This window comes from Corvus hawaiiensis, chromosome 3 (assembly GCF_020740725.1).
Source record: "Corvus hawaiiensis isolate bCorHaw1 chromosome 3, bCorHaw1.pri.cur, whole genome shotgun sequence".
NCBI classification, from domain to species: Eukaryota; Metazoa; Chordata; class Aves; order Passeriformes; family Corvidae; genus Corvus; species Corvus hawaiiensis.
Genome location: NC_063215.1, coordinates 70,086,237 through 70,105,548, shown reverse-complemented (window position 1 = coordinate 70,105,548; position 19,312 = coordinate 70,086,237). Strand labels below are relative to the sequence as shown.

Sequence of the window (19,312 nt, the reverse complement as noted above, 5' to 3'; positions counted from 1 at the left end):
TGCCATATAACCCTAGAGTAGCTTTATTATTTAATCTATAATTTAATAGTTGACCTATAAAATAATTACATTATACTTAAAGCATTTCTTCATTTTTTTTTCATTTATAAAACAAGAATTAAATACAGTTTTAACCATTACAAGCTCAACTCAGTTTTTACATAAACACAGCTCCTAGAAGGAGCTTTAAGCTGCAGCATATTCATATTGCAAACTGGTGAAAAACCCAGGCAGGGCATAGCTTAAAGGTAAAGATTCTTGCACATTTTTCTTAAGTGAATTTATTAGGGTGCTTTTCTCTCTCTGGTCCAAAACGTCTGACTTTCAGTTCATTCCTTTCAAGTGGAGACTGAGATCCCCAGAGTCTTAGTAGACTATATTGCCACCTTCCCCCCCTGCACCCCGCCCACACCCACACTCTCAAGACAACACTGAATTGTACTCATCCTGGGGCTGGCACAATGCCACAGGGCAGCAGCAACAGCCCCTAAAGCATTCCCTGTGGGAGGAGCCTCCCTGTGCACTTCCAACACACTGAAAGGTCACAGCAGAAAAGCGACATCCGTTCATATAACATGGTTGTCAGAGCCGACCAACCTCACCCTGCCCACGCCAGTCCCTGTAAACCGCTTGGTGAGCTCTTGTGGAGATCAGTCCTGAAAGCCTCTTAGGGAGGCCTGTGTCACATAAGGGAGACCCGTGGCTCTGAAGCCCCAGCTGGCAACAGTGCTGAACATATTAACCCCTTGAAGTGGCTGCATGCGAAGAGGCTGGCGGGGAGGGGCTCCAGCAGCAGGCTGGTTTCACTCGCTGCAGATGCTGAACTGTGAGACATGCACAGGGCGTCGGCGTGTCATTTTTAATTTGTGAGCTTCAGACAACTGAGTGCGCACTGGCTTCGGTTTGGGGGAAGGGGCTGGTTTGAGACAGGATTTTAATGCAGCTGGGACTAATACAGATCAGAACTGTAACAAATGGGATATACAGGACATGTTAAACTCCATCAACTATATCAATAACAATGTAGTATGACTTAAAATGAACTGCAAGTGTTCACCAACACTTACTGAGCAGGTCTCACAAACTGAGTGGACCACCAATAGTGTAGCAATTACAGCTTACTCTTTACCCGCTCCCACAGCTGTGACCCATTCCAGCAGCACTGACTGAGGTGTTTGTCCTTTAACAGGGACACATTAACATGGTTTCCAATCATGGGAGAGACACCACTCCCAAAACTTGGTGACACTTACGTAGCTTTTGTATTCAGTCCAGCAATGACCAAATTTTGTCCTTTGTGTGACAGTGCTTTTATACCTTTGGGGACACATCATTCCCTTAAGTGTTCTCTCCCACTACCCTCCCACCCTCCCTGGTCTGAGCAGGCATAAATAGGTGGTCATAAATGAATGTTGTCCTTTTTGGAGTAAGAAACAAACACACATATCTAACATACAAAAACCTACCAAAAGCAGAGTAAAACCATGTCCATTTTAAGCCAGGCAGCTGACCTAGCAACCGAGTCTCTTAACATATTTTAATCGCTGGCATACTCTGCCACAAGAAAAATACACATGGCTAGGTCTATAATACTTTAAACAGCTGTTTACTATAGCTAGGTTACAAAATAAACAGTGCTGCAGAGGCCATGTGTTCAATATACTCTAACCACAACAGCATCAGAACCCAACCTCAGTCTGCTCTGTGGTCACCGTGGCTGACCCAGCGCCTCACCCTCTTCCCCTTGCTTCTGATCTGCCATTCAGACAACAAGCCCAGAACCATTTGTCATTGCACAATTGAAGTCATCTTAAGGAGAGAAGCCTTGTCAGACAGTCTCACTTGCTTTTCACACATTACTCCTCGTTACTCTCCCTCATCTGTGTCCCCCAGTCCTGGGCAGCACCCCAGCACTTCCAAGTGAGAGAAGCAAGCTCCAGACCAAAGCACGGGGAAGGCATTCTCAGCTTGTGGAGGGAACTGGAGTGTAGGGCAGAGGGCTTTACTCCACACAGTGGAAACATTTAATGCTGGATTCAGCCAACTGGTCACTTAGATGAGCAAACCCAACTTCTGGGAGCCTGCTCCACTCCAGAAGATTCAACTGCCAGATGATATTTAAAATACAATACAACTTTATGGTGAAGTGCCTAACACATCCCGTGAAAAAGCATTATTCCAGTAGGCAAGTGACAAGGAGACTTTCCTTGCTGGAGAGATGCCTCCTGAAAGAAAACAGAACACCAAAAAAAAAGGAAAAGAAGAAACAAACCAACAAAATAGACAGTCTGCTCAGTGGGAGAGGAGAGGCAGCAGTAAAGCTGATGGAGGCAACACCAAGCAGCAGCTACATGCCTGTTCTCACAGTTTGCCTGAGCCGTTTAGATTCACAGACATGCACCGGCACTGCTTGACCTTCTGAATTTTCTTGAGTCGGAACGGTGGGTCCAGCTCAGGGCACTCCAGCTGCACAGTCGAAGAGGTGACCTTGTGTGGCTTGCAGAAAGCACAGGACTGAAAGGACTCCTCCTCCTTTTTCACGTGCCGCGGGATGTAGAAGGAGTTGCACTGCCCGTAGCAGAAGCGGTTGATGATGGTGCGGCTGATGCAGCCCTCCTCGCTGACAGTCTGCCGCAGCGGCTGCGTCTTGCACCAGTCGCTCTTGAGGTACTTCCTCTCGGTGACCACGAGGGCCTCCTGGCTGGAGGCCAACACCTCCTTGTTCAGCTGCTGCCTCCGCTCCGAGTGGTTGCTGCTGCTGCCTTTGTATGGGGAGGGAATGGCACCTGCAGGCCGGTTTTTCCTGGCGTCCGTCACTCGAACCAGTGCTGCCATCAGAAGAACGGACAAGGCAAATTTCCAAATCATCCTGCAAGGGCAACACAGGACACTGTTAGGAGAGACGCATTTCCAAACCTCAGAATTGGAATGGAGTTGGTACTTCACGCATGCTTTTAGAAGAAGTGGAGATCTTATCGTCTTTATAACCCCATCACTTTTCCTAGATCAGCTCTATTCTAGGGTGATTGCTTATCATGAAGAGGCCAGGCTCTTTGGAAAGTCACACTGCTTCCCCTCACGCCTCCACAAACTCTCCAACTACTTGCTTTTTCCCCTCAGGGACACTAATGCTTTGATGACTGAAGTGGTGGTTTTACAGAAGCTTCAGCCAGAAACATTTCCTCCTGGTCTCTGAAATCCTGGGCCAAACAGCTGGGCAAACTCCTGGCTAGCAAAGGCTCAAGAGACTCTTGCCAAGATGGTGAGAGCTGATTTGGGGATAGCAGGGGAGAGGGGAAGGGAATACCAGGTTACACAAAGTGAACTCCCCTGTCTCTTCAGCCCCCGAGTCCAGGCCCGGCCTCATTCCACACAGAAGTAGCAAGGGGTGTCAAAAAGACTATTTTTATTATTTTAAATTGCTTCTGAAGTTTCTTAGGGCTTTTATGGCACTTACAGGCTTGTATTTGTTGTCTTTGTGTGAGGTCAAAACCTTGATGGATTTATTTTTGCAGTAAGAGGAAATGCTTAAACACAACTTTGAGGACTTCACAATTGAAGGCCTCTTGGGCAAATGGTTTAAGAAGGTTTGTAAACAGGAGAGGATTAAATATTTATTTTAGATGTTAAGGAATAAGTTACAGCATAAGCTTGTTGATAAGTTGAAATAGTTTGCCAGACGGCAAAAATATTTTTTCCTAGGGTTGTATATTGTGTATTCTTGTTCTGTGGAGCATCTCTTACCAGCTCTTGTCCAATTTATTTTAGTAATGTGTCTCGATGTGCTTCCAGAGTATCAGAGTAGGTGTACTAAATTTCCTTATAAAGTCAATGCTCACTAGTGAACTGCTCATCTGACAGTTCATTTCATATCACTCTCCCACTCTCCCTGGGAAAGGAGAACAGAGGGTCTCTGCAGCGCCATAAGTGGGTACACAGAAGCTTCCCACTTGGAGACTAGAACACTTACAAAAAGTGCTCTGTTCACCCTTATTCTTAATGGATATTTTTATAATAGTGTACAAAAGACAGACTTATCCCTCTATTCCCAGTAAAGCTTCAAACCCTTCCAAGTAATGATTTTAATTTTTTTCTTTTAGAAAGATACCAAGGCAAAAAAAACTATCATCACACTGGCAATTATAATGCCTAACACTACAGACACTTCAGATGTTACCCAGGTACTCCCATCTCGAAATCATGTCATTTTCCAAACAATGAAACCAAAAGATCAAAAAAGTGTTTGCAGTAAAGGTGCAAGAGAAGACAAGAATAGCAGTAACAAATGCTTCTCACCTAATAAAGCAGATCTAACATGTTTGACTTCTGTGGAGATGAAGAAAAAGAACTACTCTAACAGACTAGGTGAGATAACATCCCTTAAGGTTATTTTCTAAGTCTATTAGATCTCAGTGTCAGACTTGGACTAAGTTTCTAAGGGGATAAGTCTGAAGTGCTGAAGAAAACAAAAGTGCTAATCGTATAGCTGTAAACAGAGGGTGTTCTGATGCAGAGTTAAATTTCACCAGACTGTATGCTTGAAACAGAACCACCTTTAAATGGCAACCAGTATTTCTAAACCACAAAAAAGTTCATTCATCTGCAACCATGCCATCTCCCCACTGAACACTCACTGTAGCCATTGGTACTTTAAATCAGAGGCCTATTTTCACACTGCTTAGCATTCAGCTTGCAAGTCTAGAAGTTTTGTCCAGAGTCTTTAAATGAAGCAAGACTAGACTTGGCTTTACTGGCAGGTGTTGTCGCCAAGTCCATTGGATGTCAACCCACACAGGCAGGCCAAAACCTAATCAGGTAATTAGTTTCAGTTGAATATAGTGTTCCATGCTTCCTTTCAAATTGTTCTCATGTTATTCTGCACTGATGGCTGCATTTCAGTAGTAGATAAAATAACTGATTCCCAGTGCTTTGTGTTTCTATATAGAAAGGGGAGGAAAAGAAACCAGATTTACAAACCTATATTTTCTAGAAAAAGACAGAGGTGAGCTCTCCGCAAGATGCCTTATGCCACATTCGTCAGGCATACTCTTCCACTCTTTTGATACACAAGGACTATTGCCTCTCCAGTATCATCTCTCTGAACCTGGCATAGAAGAGGACAGCAAAGGTCAGAAGGAGAGACACACCCATTCCCCCACCCCTCCTCTTTTCTTGGGATGATCTTTACAAAGCTTTTTCCAACTTTCATGACTCTACAGTTCTATGAAACTCTGTGTTACCACGCCTGCCCTTTCTCTTCGTAAAATGCAACTTGAATGGACATGTTCCTTTTTGTATCAAGTGGTGGCCACATAGAAATCCGATGCAGGAATTCAGGAAAGCTGACAGAGAACTAACAACTCCAAGTCTACAATACAGAGAAATACTATAGCAGTATTCTAATTACTTAAATGGTTTTATGTAGCAATGGAGAGCCATTCAATAGAGTAAGTAGGATTTATTCAGTAAGTCTGTGTTTATAACTAATAAAGCATTATTAATCAAAGCCACTATTGTGTGGTTATAAACCAAACACTGCAATACATGTTAGCAAGTACTTCTACAGACAGGTAGGAACACACCACTTATTTCTGTCATTGATCCTTATCAAACTTGAATGTTAAAATATTTACATAATGGAATAATAATCTATTTTACACTAGCAGGTCAAATGTGCATTCTGTCAGATTGTGAAATTTCTAATCACAGTGCTACTCCTTACTAGCCTGCAAATCACCCCTTTCTAAGCCCTGGCACACAAATCCCCTATTCAAGCAAGTAAGGGTGCAAACAAGGTCACACGGTGCCAGCAACTTGCCAAGGACTACATATATTTTCAGTGCTCACATGCAAAGAGAAGAGAAACTTCAGGACCCTCAGAGAAAGAGAACATTTTGGCAAACTCAATTTGAATGCAAAGCAACCTGGTGAATGCTGTCTGTCTGCACACAGAGCAGGATGAGAAGAAACACAAAACGTATTGGAGAAGAATCTGGCTTTTGGCAAGGACAGGGAAGTTCTGCCCTACTTAGATGGAACAGAATGGAACAGCATGTGGCTGAGACCATGCAAGTGAGAACTGCCTCAAGAGACCAACGCCTGCCTCTACAGCTTGCACCAATGCCAGCCTGGGCCCCCCATTCCTGCTACACTGGGGGTCCCCACAGCAGACCCAGTGGCAGCTCCTTTGTGACAGTTTTCAGCTTCTTCAAGCATTGTTGCCAGCTGCTGCCAGTCCCCTCCATGCCTTTTTTACAGTGTGTGAGCTGACAATAACTTAACCTTAGATGAGACACCCAAGGAGGCCTGGCTGCATTTACATATCACATGGCAGGTTTTTTTCTCCCTGAGATAAGGAAATCAGCATCAAGTATGAGTTCATAAACTCATCAAATCCAACATGCTGGAGCTGGGCTATCAGGCCCAGGAGTGTAAAAAAGCCTTGTCCATGGAAGCAAGAATGCCAAAATCCAGCTCTGTCATTCAGAGGTCAGGTCACTGTGCTAGGAGGGGAAGACCCAGGATCACTGTGTCTGCCCTTAGCTTTATTTCTTCTTTGTATCCAATTACTGTGTAACATAAAGTATCTACCAAGCCAGGCTACCTTTTGCGTACCGACCTTCTGGCCCTATAACTCATGCATTCTTGAAAGTAATCCAGCTCCAGAGCAGGACAGGCAGTAATGTAACCCCCAAAATAGCTTAGTTTTGTGCTTAGGGAAGTCCTCTCTGAATTGAAGCATTGGATTTGATTTCAGAACTCAAACTCATAGTTTTCAGAGAAGTCCTGCAGTGAAGAAGTGAGTGCTATGGTGTGAAATGCAGGGCAGGAGGTAACACCAGTGTCCATCTGTGCTGAGTGACTGCGCTGATCGTTTCCTCTAGTTTTCAAAGTCATGACCAGTTTCTCAGCTCAGGATGCAGATTCTGACTGGGAATTCCTGTTTTGTAGATCAGCCTACTTCTGGGCTGCAAGTGGACAGAAAGAAAGAGGGATGTAACTGGAAGATCACTGTGATATTTTGTTAGCGGCTCAGGAAATCAGGAGGTGTGAGACCCATTTGTTTGCTGTAGCATGCACACCTATAAAACACTCAGCATTATCAGCATTCCTGGAAGCATTCAACTCTGATACAGGTATGACACAATCATCTCTTCACCAGGCCTGTCTGGAGGGAATTCAGAAGTAAAAGTCGCAGGCAATTTAAAACAAAACAAAACGTAACAAAACAAAGGGGAAAAAAAAAACCAACCAAAAAAACCCAACCCACAATCACCAAAAAATCCAAACCTGCAAAACCGGTCTTACCATAGAACATAAGACTCTACCTATTCAGCTTAATCACAGTATGGATTCATGAAGAAGAAGATTTAGTACTATAAACCTATCATACACCCATCAAAACTACAGACTCAAGTACTGTAAGAACCAGTGGCTTGGAAGATGATAAATTCAGAGATTTTTCACTTTTTGAAAAATTTAAATTTAATTAACAGCTGAAGATCTTCCTTTGGACAAATATTTCTCTGTAACTACCAGCAAAAGGCAGGCATTACAGACTAGATTAAATCAGGTCCCATGACATAGTACTGTACATAGATGGCCACATTTGACCACCTGTATTGCTTGTTTGCAGCTTCCATCCTGCAAACTTCAGAGACATGAGAGCTCTCCTTAGGGATCACTTGAGCATGGCTGAGTATGGGAAGCCCTGTTACCAAAATAGTTTCAAGTCCCCACTTACTTTCATAGTAGACCTAGTCAGAAAAAGAATCTGTATAAACCAGTCATATGTATAATAATGCAAGAACACAATGTACATGGTTAGTTCTCACATTTAAGATGGGACACAAGAAGTGTTCCTTGAAGACAAGCCAGGCAAAAGCTTTTCAAATAATTAAAACTTGGCTTTAGCAACAGATGTGGAAAGCCAGGAAATATCCAATACATTACCAGGAAGCCAAAAATGCTATTTATTTAATTTATTAATAGTTAGGCATGATTCTAATGGTACAATGTTCTCATAAAGGCTACAATAAAGACTAATCAGGCATCTTTGTGCAAGGGAGGTATTTGGTGCTAACTTTTCTCTTTTAACTATCCTTTGGAAACTATTTCTCCCATGTCTCAACAACATCAGCAATAACTGAACACTGTACTGTATCTCCTGTTGCAGAGACATGGGCGTCTTATTAAATTGTTGCATCATTAATAGATTCCCATTATTAAATTGCCAAGACTGAGGCCAGCCACAACAACAAAACATGCAGGAGGCATCAAACTTTAAAAAACAGTAGAAACACAGTAGTGCAGCTAGGATTCAGCTATTCAGGTTTGCATTACAGCAGTAGTTACCATGTCCTAGGAGTACTAAGCATCACTTTTCATAACCACTGCACAAAACACAAAAGGCAGTAATTATTTAAATAAGAATAATTAATGCCATTACAGAAATTTACACGCAGAAATTTTTCCATTCTTGCCCTCTAAGAACCTTCTATAGCAATCTGAAAGAAAGCTATTTAGCTGCATCACAGCCCTAATAGTAGATGGTTGGGGCAGAAAACATTTCTTTCAGGCTTAATAAATTCCTAGTACCCTCACTGGCTCGCTTGGATGGAGATCCTTCCTTCTCTCCATCCTTCTCTCTCCCTTCCACCAGGGAGATCCATCCTCTTTTTTTGCACCAACACCTCTCCCTCAGAGAGTCAAGACTGCCTACAGGGATCATCACGAAGCTTTGAAGGAATCAGGAAAGGTTTTCCTGCAGTCTGGATGTCTCAGGAGCCACACTCTATTGTGCAGGCTCTTGCTTTGTTTTTTGAAAGGGTGAGATGAAGTTAGGTTTCAACAATGCCAGCCTGCATTCCTCAGAATAGGACAGCATTTCCCCAATAATGCCAGAACTTAGAAGTTCTCCTTGCCAAGACAGATCCTGAATTTATTCTCCTTGTCAAGACAAATCCTGAATGAATTTAAAATATTGAAACACAAAGTAAATCATCAATGAAATGGATGTAGAACAAAGATACTGGTGGAGACAGTCTATGCTAGTTGAAAGGATGTTGCATTATACTAATTCACTCTCACTGAAATGATTTTTCTACTATCAAGAGCTTTATCTTGAATTTTCCCTTAAAAGGCTGGGAGTTTAGAAGAATTCTTCATCCATGCACAAAAATATAAGAGGAACCAACAACTCAGCCAATTATTCCTGTCTTTCAGCAATGTGTTATGTGTTATTTTTAGGACAGGAGGAATAATGAAGAAATCTTGGAGGTAAACTAACCAGCTTGAATGCTGGGTTTTTCCTTCTCATCTTGTCCTCTCTTTCTTATCCGCCTTTACTGCCAATAGAAATCCGTGTTTATAACCACTGAACTATTCTTTCTTTCAGGAACTTCAGACAAGCTTATTTGAAACCTGTTTAAATGCAGCTGGTCACTTCATCAGTGTTAAAGGATCACACTACTCCAGCAGTTCTTCTTTGCACTGTCATCCTGCCACGAAGTATATTGACCTAAATATTGTATGACTGATCTATATTATCAGGCTTTTCATAGGCTGAATCTTTCTTATCTTGCATAGCTTTTAAACCTGTGGTTAATTTTTTTTTAAAGTAGTATTAGTACTGGGGGAATAAAGAGAAGTTTCTCATTTTTTAAAGCCAGGACCATGATTGTGAGAAAAGTCACTGAAGAACCTGGTTGTAAACTACAGCTCCAGAAGACTGGAGAGAGGAGAAGGAAAATATTGATGAAGTCAGCCCTGGTATTTTGACATACTTTTATCATTAGGGAGATGGAAGTAGCGTTAGGCCACTTGGAATGAATTTAGAGAGGTTGTCAGAGAAGTAGAAATGAGACAAGGAAGGTTGAGGCAATCTGGAATTCAATCTAGCCAAGTATGTCAGTAAGAACAAGAAGGGCTTCTTCAAATATATCTATAGCTAAAGAAAAACTAAGGATAATGTGGATGCATTACTAAATGGTGTGCGGACGCTGGTAACAGAGGATACAGAGTTACTGAAGATCTTTGCATTGGTCTGACGCAATCATCTCTTAGGACTGTCTGACCCAGGAGACCAGGATGAAGGAATGTTGAAAGGAAGGAGGATTGAGTTAGAGAACACCTAAGCAAATCTGACATTCACAAGTCTATAGGCCTTGACAGGCTGCGTCCATGAGTGCTGAAAGAACTGGTGGACACCAATAGTGAGGCTGCTCATGATCATCTTTGAAAGGCCATAGCAGGCAGTAGAGGTGCCTGAGGACTGGAAGAAAGCAAATGTCACCCCAGTCTTCAAAAAGTGCAAGAAGAACAACCCAGGGTGAGGCCCATCAGCCTCACCTCAACCCTGAGAAAAGTGATGGATTGCCTCATTCTGGAGTCCATCTCTAGCCCCATGGATGACAAGAAGGTGATCAGGAGCAGTCTGCATGGATTCACAAAAAATAAATCATGCTTGACCAACCTAATTGCCTTCTAGTGTGAAACAACTACCCGTATAGATGAGGGAAGAGCAGAGGATATTGTCTACCTCAATTTCAGCTAGGCTTTCAACACTGTCTCTCCCAGCATCTTCACAGGCAAAGTCAGGAAGCGTGGGCTGGATGAGTGGACAGAGAGGTGGATTCAGAACTGGCTGAATGGCAGATCCCAGAGGATCGTACCCAGTACACATGGTCAAGTTGGAGGCCTGTCACTTGTGGTGTCCCCCAAGGTTCAGTGCTGGGCCCAGTGTTGCTCACCTTGTTCATCAATGACTCAGATGAAGGGGTAGATGCCTCCTCAGCAGGTTCACTGACAACACGAAGCAGGGAGGAGGGGCCAATACCCCAGAGGGGCTGTGCAGCCCTTCAGAATGACCTTGACAGGTTGGAGAGATGGGCAGAGAAGAACTGGCTGAAATTCAACAAAGGCATGTGCAGGGTCCTGCACCTGGGGAAGAATAACCCCTGCACCAGCACTCCCCAGGCTGCAGGCTGAGCTGCTGGAAAGCAGCTCTGTGGAGAAGGACCTGGGGATCCTGGTGGACAACAAGCTGTCCAAGAGCCAGCAGTGCTCTCGTGGCCAAGAAGGACTGGGATGCGTTAGGAAGAGCATTCCCAGCACGTCAAGGGAGCTGATCCTGCCCCTCTACTCAGCCCTGGTGAGGTCACATCTGGAGTGCTGTGTGCAGTCCTGGGCTCCTCAGTACAACAAAGATGATTAAGGGACTGGAGGATCTCTCTTATGAGGAAAGGCTGAGGGAGCTGGGCCTGTTCAGCCTCGAGAAGTGACAACTGAGAAGGGACCCCATCAATGCCTGAAAGATTCAGAAGGGAGGGTGCCAAGAGGATGAATTCAGGCTCTTCTCAGTGGTACCAAGCAATAGAACAAGAGGCAATAGACAGAAATTGATGCATGGGAAGTTTCATCTGAATATGAAGAACAACTTCATCATTGTGTGGATGACCGTGCAGTGGAACAGATTGCCCAGAGAGGTGGTGGAGTCTCCCTGACCAGATATATTAAAGAATTGTCTGGATGCAATTCTGTGCAATGTGCTCTAACATGACCCTGCTTGAACAGGAAGGTTGGACCAGATGCCCCACTGTGGTTCCTTCTAACCTTACTCGTCCTCTGTGATTATGTCCATGATATGTAACAGTGCTTCCCAAAAAACACACACAATAGTGCAGGAAACAATGCTGCAAGTTTTGTTGGTTTGGGTTCTTTTTAAGGCTAAATGTCAGGTAATACAGTGAAGGAAGACACTATCAAGTTCATATAACCCTGTATTTATCAGTAGCCAAGATTTTGATTCAACAATTGTGTCAGCATTTATGATTTTAAAACAGGAAAAGGGAAATAAAGAGAAGGAACAAAAGCTGCAAGAAATGTAACTCTGGTAATGCAGTAATGCCTTTTTTAGGGGATAAGGAATACACATAACTCTGATTGAATACTAGCAGGTAACTGGACAAAGGGGTTTTTTGTATCATTATGATTAAAAGTCCTAAATTTTGTTGCTATTTCAGTTTGAGGAACTTGTGGTTTTAGAACCAGCCACAGACAAATGTCTGCCTGGTGAGCACATGTGAACTGTCCCAAGCAGAGTGAGATGTCCTACTCAGAAGTGTCTGGGTAGTCATCAGTACTGGCAGCATATGCAACACTGGGGAAAAAAGGGGGAGTGGAAGGAGGAAAAAACCCACAAAATAAAACCAGATTTCTGCTAGCTGTCCATGAGGCTGATTTTCTTTCTCACAACCTGGTTTTGAAGAATGCTACAGTCAGGGGGTGGAAGGAATGGAAACAAGAAAAAGAGCTTTTTTGGGAAAGGACTGATAATTCTATGAATCTAAAAAATACCTCTCTGCAAGAGTGAACTAAGTTGAAAAGATACTTGGTCAGTGTTTCTCAGCTTTTCAGCACAAAAGCCCCGAAGAGTCAAGTCAGTTCTGTTTGCATATGAACTTTTTGTCCAGCAAGTAAAAACAGCCTACATTTAACTTTATTCTTCTGTGTTGAACGCAGCTGTTACACTCCCATTTGGCAGCATTTCATTCAGGAGAAAACAGCAGACTTCTGCCCTTGGGAAACTAAAAACTAAATCTGAAGGGAAGCGGTGACTTGAGCAAATATCTTCATTTGTGACCATCCCTCAGCCTGTTGGAAAGGAGGACAGTCAACACAAGAATGGGGAAAGTTCAGCATTTAAATACAATAGCTCATTTCGTTGCTTCCTCACTGGAGAATCGATGCTACAAAAGATGATTTTGCAATGAACCATCTCCATTATATTTTTGTTGTTTGCATTACAACAGAACACAGAAACCTCGTCCAAGACCAATGCCTAAGTGACACAACTTCAAATGTTTGTAGACTGACTTGGTGACCAACATATGGCTCAGAACTGAGCTCAGAGGGGAAGTGAGTTACTGGAGGTCAGAAATTAACTGAGAATGGACTGTTTCCAGCATCTTTCAATTGCACTGCATGGCACCAATACTCTTCTTTTTGCAAAGAAATACAGATTTGTTGCCCTTAGGCAAGCTTCTCTTTAAGAACATTATACTCTTGTAAATAAAAATATAGTTTCCCTGAGTTTTGATAGAACAGGCATGGAGTTAGGAGCTTCATTTCTTTGTAGCGTCAAACAACACACTACTTCTAGAATGCACAGCTCATTTTCTAGCCCACAATAAAGGAGATGACCATTGATCTTCAATATATGTTCCTTACTGTACTTGCACCATTCTAAGAAGAGGGCATTTGAATGAGTTTTGTTCTAGGAGAAAACTGAGCTCTCTAAAGCACCATAAAAGTGCTCAAAAGAAGTGCTTGCTTCTCTTAATGATCAGAAAAATGCAAGTACTTCTAAAAATCAACAGGTGGCATGTAATCTTGTATATAATAAACACTAGATTAACCAGCAGAGAAGTAACATTTAAATTTTCCAGATTTTCTGGTAGATTCTGATAGTTTTATCCTCTGAGGCTCTCTATCAAGATGCTATCCTCAGGTACGACACTGTGACTCTGAAGTGGTCATGTTCCTGTTTGAAAAATCTAAAATGTTACTGATGGTCTAGTCTTTATATTATGAATTTCTGTAAGCCATTATCCTATTTATAGAGTTGAAACACAGATGGTTCAAATAAGGATTGCTCTTATCACAATATCCCACAGGCTAATCTTTCTATCAGGTAGTATGCAAATTCCCATACAAACAAAATTTCAGCTATATATATCACTACTTTCCAACATGTCACTTACAGGAACCATTCCAGCTGTATTTTCATACAGTTGTCTTAAAAATGGCATAGATTTATTGCTTCGAGCGTTTTTCATTCACATTCATCTCTGCTCCAATTTGCCTGACAAAGCATCAGTCCTCCTGACTATAACTTGCAGCAGTTCTGGGGACAGAGTGCAGAAGATCTATGCTAACAAGCAAATAAAACAAATATTGACCCCATTCAGCCTGTTAGCTGCAACCAGGTCTATGCCACGCAAACACGTAACTAAGTGCCTTACCAGAATTATTAGTTTCACAGAAAAGCCCTTTTTCTCCTCAGTGAGGCTAAATCTAGGGAATCCTCTCATCCTATCTTGCCTTTCCTACAGTTTATAAGCAACACATCTGACACTTCCTCACAATGAATTTTTTTCCTCTGCCAAATTTCAAATGAGTTGGACAGCACGGCAGGTTTGAAACTTCTACTGCATTATACTAAGTGTGTTTTGTCCTAGGGTACACAGGGAGGCATGAAAAATATTTCAGGGAAGGGGATGGGGGGGAACAAGTCAATGGTATCACAATTTAGAACACGAGGATGTTCGGGGGCTACTGTGGTGGACTGGCACACTGAACACACCCACAGAAAATCAGAGTTCATGAGCTCTAGTGTTCACATGTAACACAAGATACCTTGAAACAGCAGTGGGTCACCTCAAAGTTTTTAATACATTCTCTCAGCCAGGGTGTAAGCTGGCCCAACAGCGTAAAGTTTGTTTGCACTCTGTGTCGATGGAAGCCACGCCATGCATGGTATTATCCTTGGGTTGATCCTGTAATATTTTGTAACCCCTTTTGTTCAAAAACTTACTTGGAGAATTACCAGATGTTTTCTTCTTTCCCTAAGATCACCAGCCTTCTGCTTACTTTTGCAGGAACTTTTTGTGGGTTAACCAATGGCCCATCACAATCCCTGTTTAATTAGTTTTGTTTCAAATGTTTAACTCAGCTGTGGGCTTTGCTTTGAAAGGAACCCTGTTCACTCAGGGTGTCTACAAGAAAAACTTGATGAATTTAACTGAAATGCAATTCAAATGCAAAAGAGCTGAAAAGTGCAGCAACCATGCGCTCTGATGAGGTTTTTCCTGTGTTTTTGCAAGCCTATAAACACAGATAACATTTGGAGTTCAAAACCTTCAGAGTTACATGGCTTCTTGGCTACCCTAGTCCATGCATCAGCTGATGCCTTGATGCAAACTCTTCAGTTTGGAAATATTTTGACCCTTGTTTTTAAGTTGTTTTCTAAAATAAAAAAAAGAAATTTTATTTCGCTACATGTCTACTGATATTTCCAAACTGACAGTAACCCTTTTGACTGTCAGCTGTCAAATGGACCAAAATAAATCATAGCAGCTCAACAGCTGTCAAAAGTAAAGAACTTTTGAGATGCTATGAAGTCAGAAATACAAATAAAATTTTAATTATATATACTCTATCAACATAACATGCTAAATACCTATACACTTCAAAATAACTTTCTAGAAATATCAGGAAACCTACAGCACACAGAATGAATGGGCAAACTGCCATTTTTGCACTGTTAACTGGCAGTGTGTGTCACAACTAAAAGTAAATAAAAGACAAATTTTCAGTTAAAATGCTGCAGGATGATTTGTAGGAAATTTAACATCCAAATACTGGAAATTTACTCCATCCTTCCCACTTCACACTGCTGGTAACACGTGGCTGTCCCACATCTATGTTCTTGTGGCTTTGATTCATGCTCAGATCAGTGATTCTCCCTCTGTCATTACACACAGAATGTAAATATTTGCTCTGTCTGTATTCTGGTTTACAGACTTGACCCACTATTGAATATGAAGGCTGTAATTCAATCATAAAAGGATCTGTTGCCATGTGTAAACCAGGACTTTATGTTTTATGACTTAGGCTTTGCAGAGCAGCCGTCTTCCTACTCACCTCCCCCTCTCCTTGCCCATGACTGAATTATAGTTCTGTCTCTAATTGAAGCCTAGTATTATTCTATTTCTCTTCTGCTGAGAGAAAGACCAGAGCTATTATTCTGAATACACAGCAAGCCACAGGAGCCTGGATGAGGTACTCTAATGACAGGTCCTCCTCCACAGCACATTTGCAGTCTTTCTGCTAATTAATTTGATTTCCTTTGTCTAGACTAACATAATACAGCAAGTTATGCTCATTTAAAGGGAGATCGTTAGCCTCTGAGTTCACTCCAAATGAGGAAGAAAGAAAAGTCAATAGACTGGAATCTGGGGGAGACTGACTGACTTTGTCCTTGACTACACCATTGCTTATGTTTTCACTTGACCAAGACTTTGTGTCCAGGAGAACCCGAGACAGCACTATCATCAGAGGAGAGACTATAATCAAAATCAGATATCGTTGGTATGTGCATGGCAAGGCAGTGGCAGATACACAGAAAGGTTCTGTCTATGATGGACTGCAGTCAGCAGCTTTCTTCCTGGCAATCACTTGGCATTTGCTGTTCACAGCTCCTGACATCCTCAGAGGGCTGAACAAACATGTAATTAAAAACACACACAAGCTGATTTCTTCAGACTCCCTTCACAGAACAGTAGTGTGCCACTGGACTAGAAAACCAGAGGCAAAACTAGTAATGGAGTTAATGAAGTAAATCCTCACTATTTGGAAGGCAAGACCTACACTCACCAGTTTTGACAATGACTGAAATTTAGAAGCTGGATGAAGTCTCAGAACTGTCAGTCAAACACAGAACTTGGGAAATGGAGTGATGCATGATAAACAGATGAACAGAGCTGGATTTGAAAGTTCAGCCTTCTGAGTCATCTGGGCAGATCCAGTTTTAAAACCCAGCAAGAAAAGTGACAAGAAATCAGCCATCATATAGGTGCCCTATAGGTGGGGTGGAATGAGTTCAAGCACTTTTTAATAATGGCAGGGAAGATCTTCCCCTATGACAAAAGAGGAAAGGAGAAAGCTGGCAGGGGCAATCACCAACCCCTTCTGCTTGCACATCCACAGAAAAGTGCCAGAGCTCCCCTTCTGTAGACAGTTTCAGGACCACTTCTATCCTTGTAACCTCAGCTGCATTTATAATTTTGCAGCATCAGAGTGGGAGGATTCCAACTTGATGACTTCCTGGCTGAGGGGTTATTTTTTTGGCTCTTAGTAACTGGGGACCTTCTTTACTCAAACACAAGCAGAAGATAAACTGCACCTGGAGGCTCTTTATTAACTTATTCTGACCTTGGTTTTTTTACAGTGTTTGGCCACAAGCCATTCAAACTGTGTCACCAAAGTTAAGGTTTCAGTGTTTTTCCATTACTGATGCTTTCAAGCTTGGTAGAAGTAGGCAGTAAGTAAAAGGAAATCTAAAGATTCTTCTCTTTGGCTCTTTCAGAAAGCTAATCTCAGAAAGGTCAGGAAAGTATCTTGGAAAGAGCCAACATCTTGCTATAAATTTCCGTGTGAGATTGCAAACTCCATTTCTCTTCCAAGTCTATTCAAGGACACTTCCCCAGAGCTACCTCAGGCAGCTCCTCCTTGGATCTAGAAAAGAGAGATGACACTTCTGGTAATCTTGGGTGACCTCATGTTACTACACAGAAGGACAAAGATACAAGACCCCACTGCATGCCAGTGCTTAATTGGATTCAGAGGAATGAATGGTCCAAGTGAAGTGGTAAAGAGCTTCCCTTCTGACATGACTACAATGGAAGATCCTGGCTAACATGTGACCAGTAAATGCAAAACTGATTGGGAAGAGGGGGAACAAGTGATCAGGAAGATTGCCCGTTCACGGTTTGCTTTGGTTTCTTTTCTCTTATTACAAAGTAGTCAGAGAACATAAGCATTACAGTTTAGACCATTTTACTAATCCTAACCACTTAGTGCTGGTTCAAGCAATCATGTATATCGTACTGAAGCAGCAAGGGAGTTTGATCAGATGAAGGTTTTGTTCGAACAGATCAAAGTACTTGTAACGGCTCAGCAACCAAATGCCATCTGTGCCACTACCTAAGTCTCACTGTAGCTGATTATAGCCACATAAGATCATCCCAAAGAAAATGCTCTGATCCATAGGTTTGTTCTGGTTCCTAATGAGTGATCACACACACAGCTCATACATTCATTTATGAATGATTTAGACCAAAAGTACAAAAACCATTACGTACGCATGAACTAGACTCTTCTAATTTTTTTTCCTATGTCTTGGCTAAACACGAGACTTTTTAAAGAAGCTATGTGTAATATGGAATTAGGAGGACAGGAATCTAAAATAAGGAATGAGGGAAAATATATTTTGACACTGAGAAATAGACATATTGAAAGCCTCATCTCGATACTGGAGGAAATATTAACATTGGCCTATGTCTCCACTTAAAATCAGCTAAATTATTAGATTCTGAATTTTCCCTTATTTTTCTTTTCAAAAAGGAGGTGAAGTGAGCAAAAACTGGTTTTAAGATACTTTCAATGTGAAATTAATAAATCCTCAAAAGCCAAGAAGCCATTTCAGAGAGTTAAGATGAAACATGTTTTTGTCTCAGTAACGGGAAAGTCCTAAAATGCATTTCAATTCGAACTAGGGCCTTCAGGTGCTTTCAGTCCGAAAATGTCTGTATCTCTTCCTTTGAAAAAGCATTTTTGAAAAAAAGTTTTGATCAATACTTCTGAAAACTTTTATTCCCACTGTGTGAAGAGACAAAAAAAAGTTTCAACTGAACTTACCACAATTCCTGTAGTATGATGGTCCTCAATGGGTCAGTGATAACCACAGCCCCATGGGACTTTCTACGCTTGTATTTTGAAAGGAGGCTCAGTAAAGAATTTGGCTTAGGACAGCAAGACTATGCTTCCTCTCTTCCCTTACTTAATTTCAGAACAACAGCTTTTGCTTTTAGTTATTATTTCAACTTCCATAATTTTTCTCCAGCACAAAATTACAGAGAAGCTTCATACATATCAGATCAGTGATTTGGGCAGTGTAAGAACATGGTGAATGTCAGAGCAACAGAACAGTAATTAGGAAAACACAATAAAAAATGCACCTAGCAAAGGTCAAGCTAAAAGCAGCTCACCTGTCTGAAAATCTGTTAATTTGCCAAAACCCCTTCTTCTTAGAGGATCCTAAGAAGCTCTTAATTAGCACAAAAACTGGAGAGTACTAATTGCTACTTGGCAAAACTTTGCTTATTAAAAACACAGGGACATTTGTGGGTTTTTTTTCCTTGTTTCCCACCCTCAAAATCAAACACTTTGTTTTACAACATAAATGACACAAAAAGCTACATGAAAGCAAGTGCACACTTCTGTATCTACATCTTTATTATAACCATGAAGGGGAGGACTCTTTAAGTTTACCTAAAAGAAAAAAGTATAAAAGGACTGAGAATTAAATCATTAAACTGTATGGTTTAAGCAGAATGTGCAATGGCACTGCAGACTTGAACAGAAAAGGAAGAGAGGTGATTTTGAATTAATTGAAACAGACTTAAGAATGCAAGCTATTGAGTGGATTTACAGCATAACTGTACAGAAGACATAAAGAGCTCCTCTAGCT

General features: G+C 41.7%; 1 protein-coding gene across 2 annotated transcripts in view; it reads right to left on the bottom strand.

Annotated features, from left to right (window-relative positions):
• Positions 1-19,312, bottom strand: part of GREM2 (gremlin 2, DAN family BMP antagonist) — a 41,270-nt gene continuing 21,958 nt past the window's right edge. Inside the window, exons 1-2 of one of the 2 annotated variants that reach the window (XM_048299841.1) lie at positions 4,978-5,556; positions 1-2,869 (exon numbers count right to left, since the gene is read on the bottom strand). In XM_048299841.1, the coding sequence (XP_048155798.1) occupies positions 2,362-2,869; positions 4,978-5,045 (576 nt within the window). In that variant the 5' untranslated portion in view covers positions 5,046-5,556 and the 3' untranslated portion in view covers positions 1-2,361. Of the gene's footprint in view, positions 2,870-4,977; positions 5,557-19,312 lie in introns of those variants that run through there. The other variant, XM_048299842.1, reaches the window with a different exon arrangement.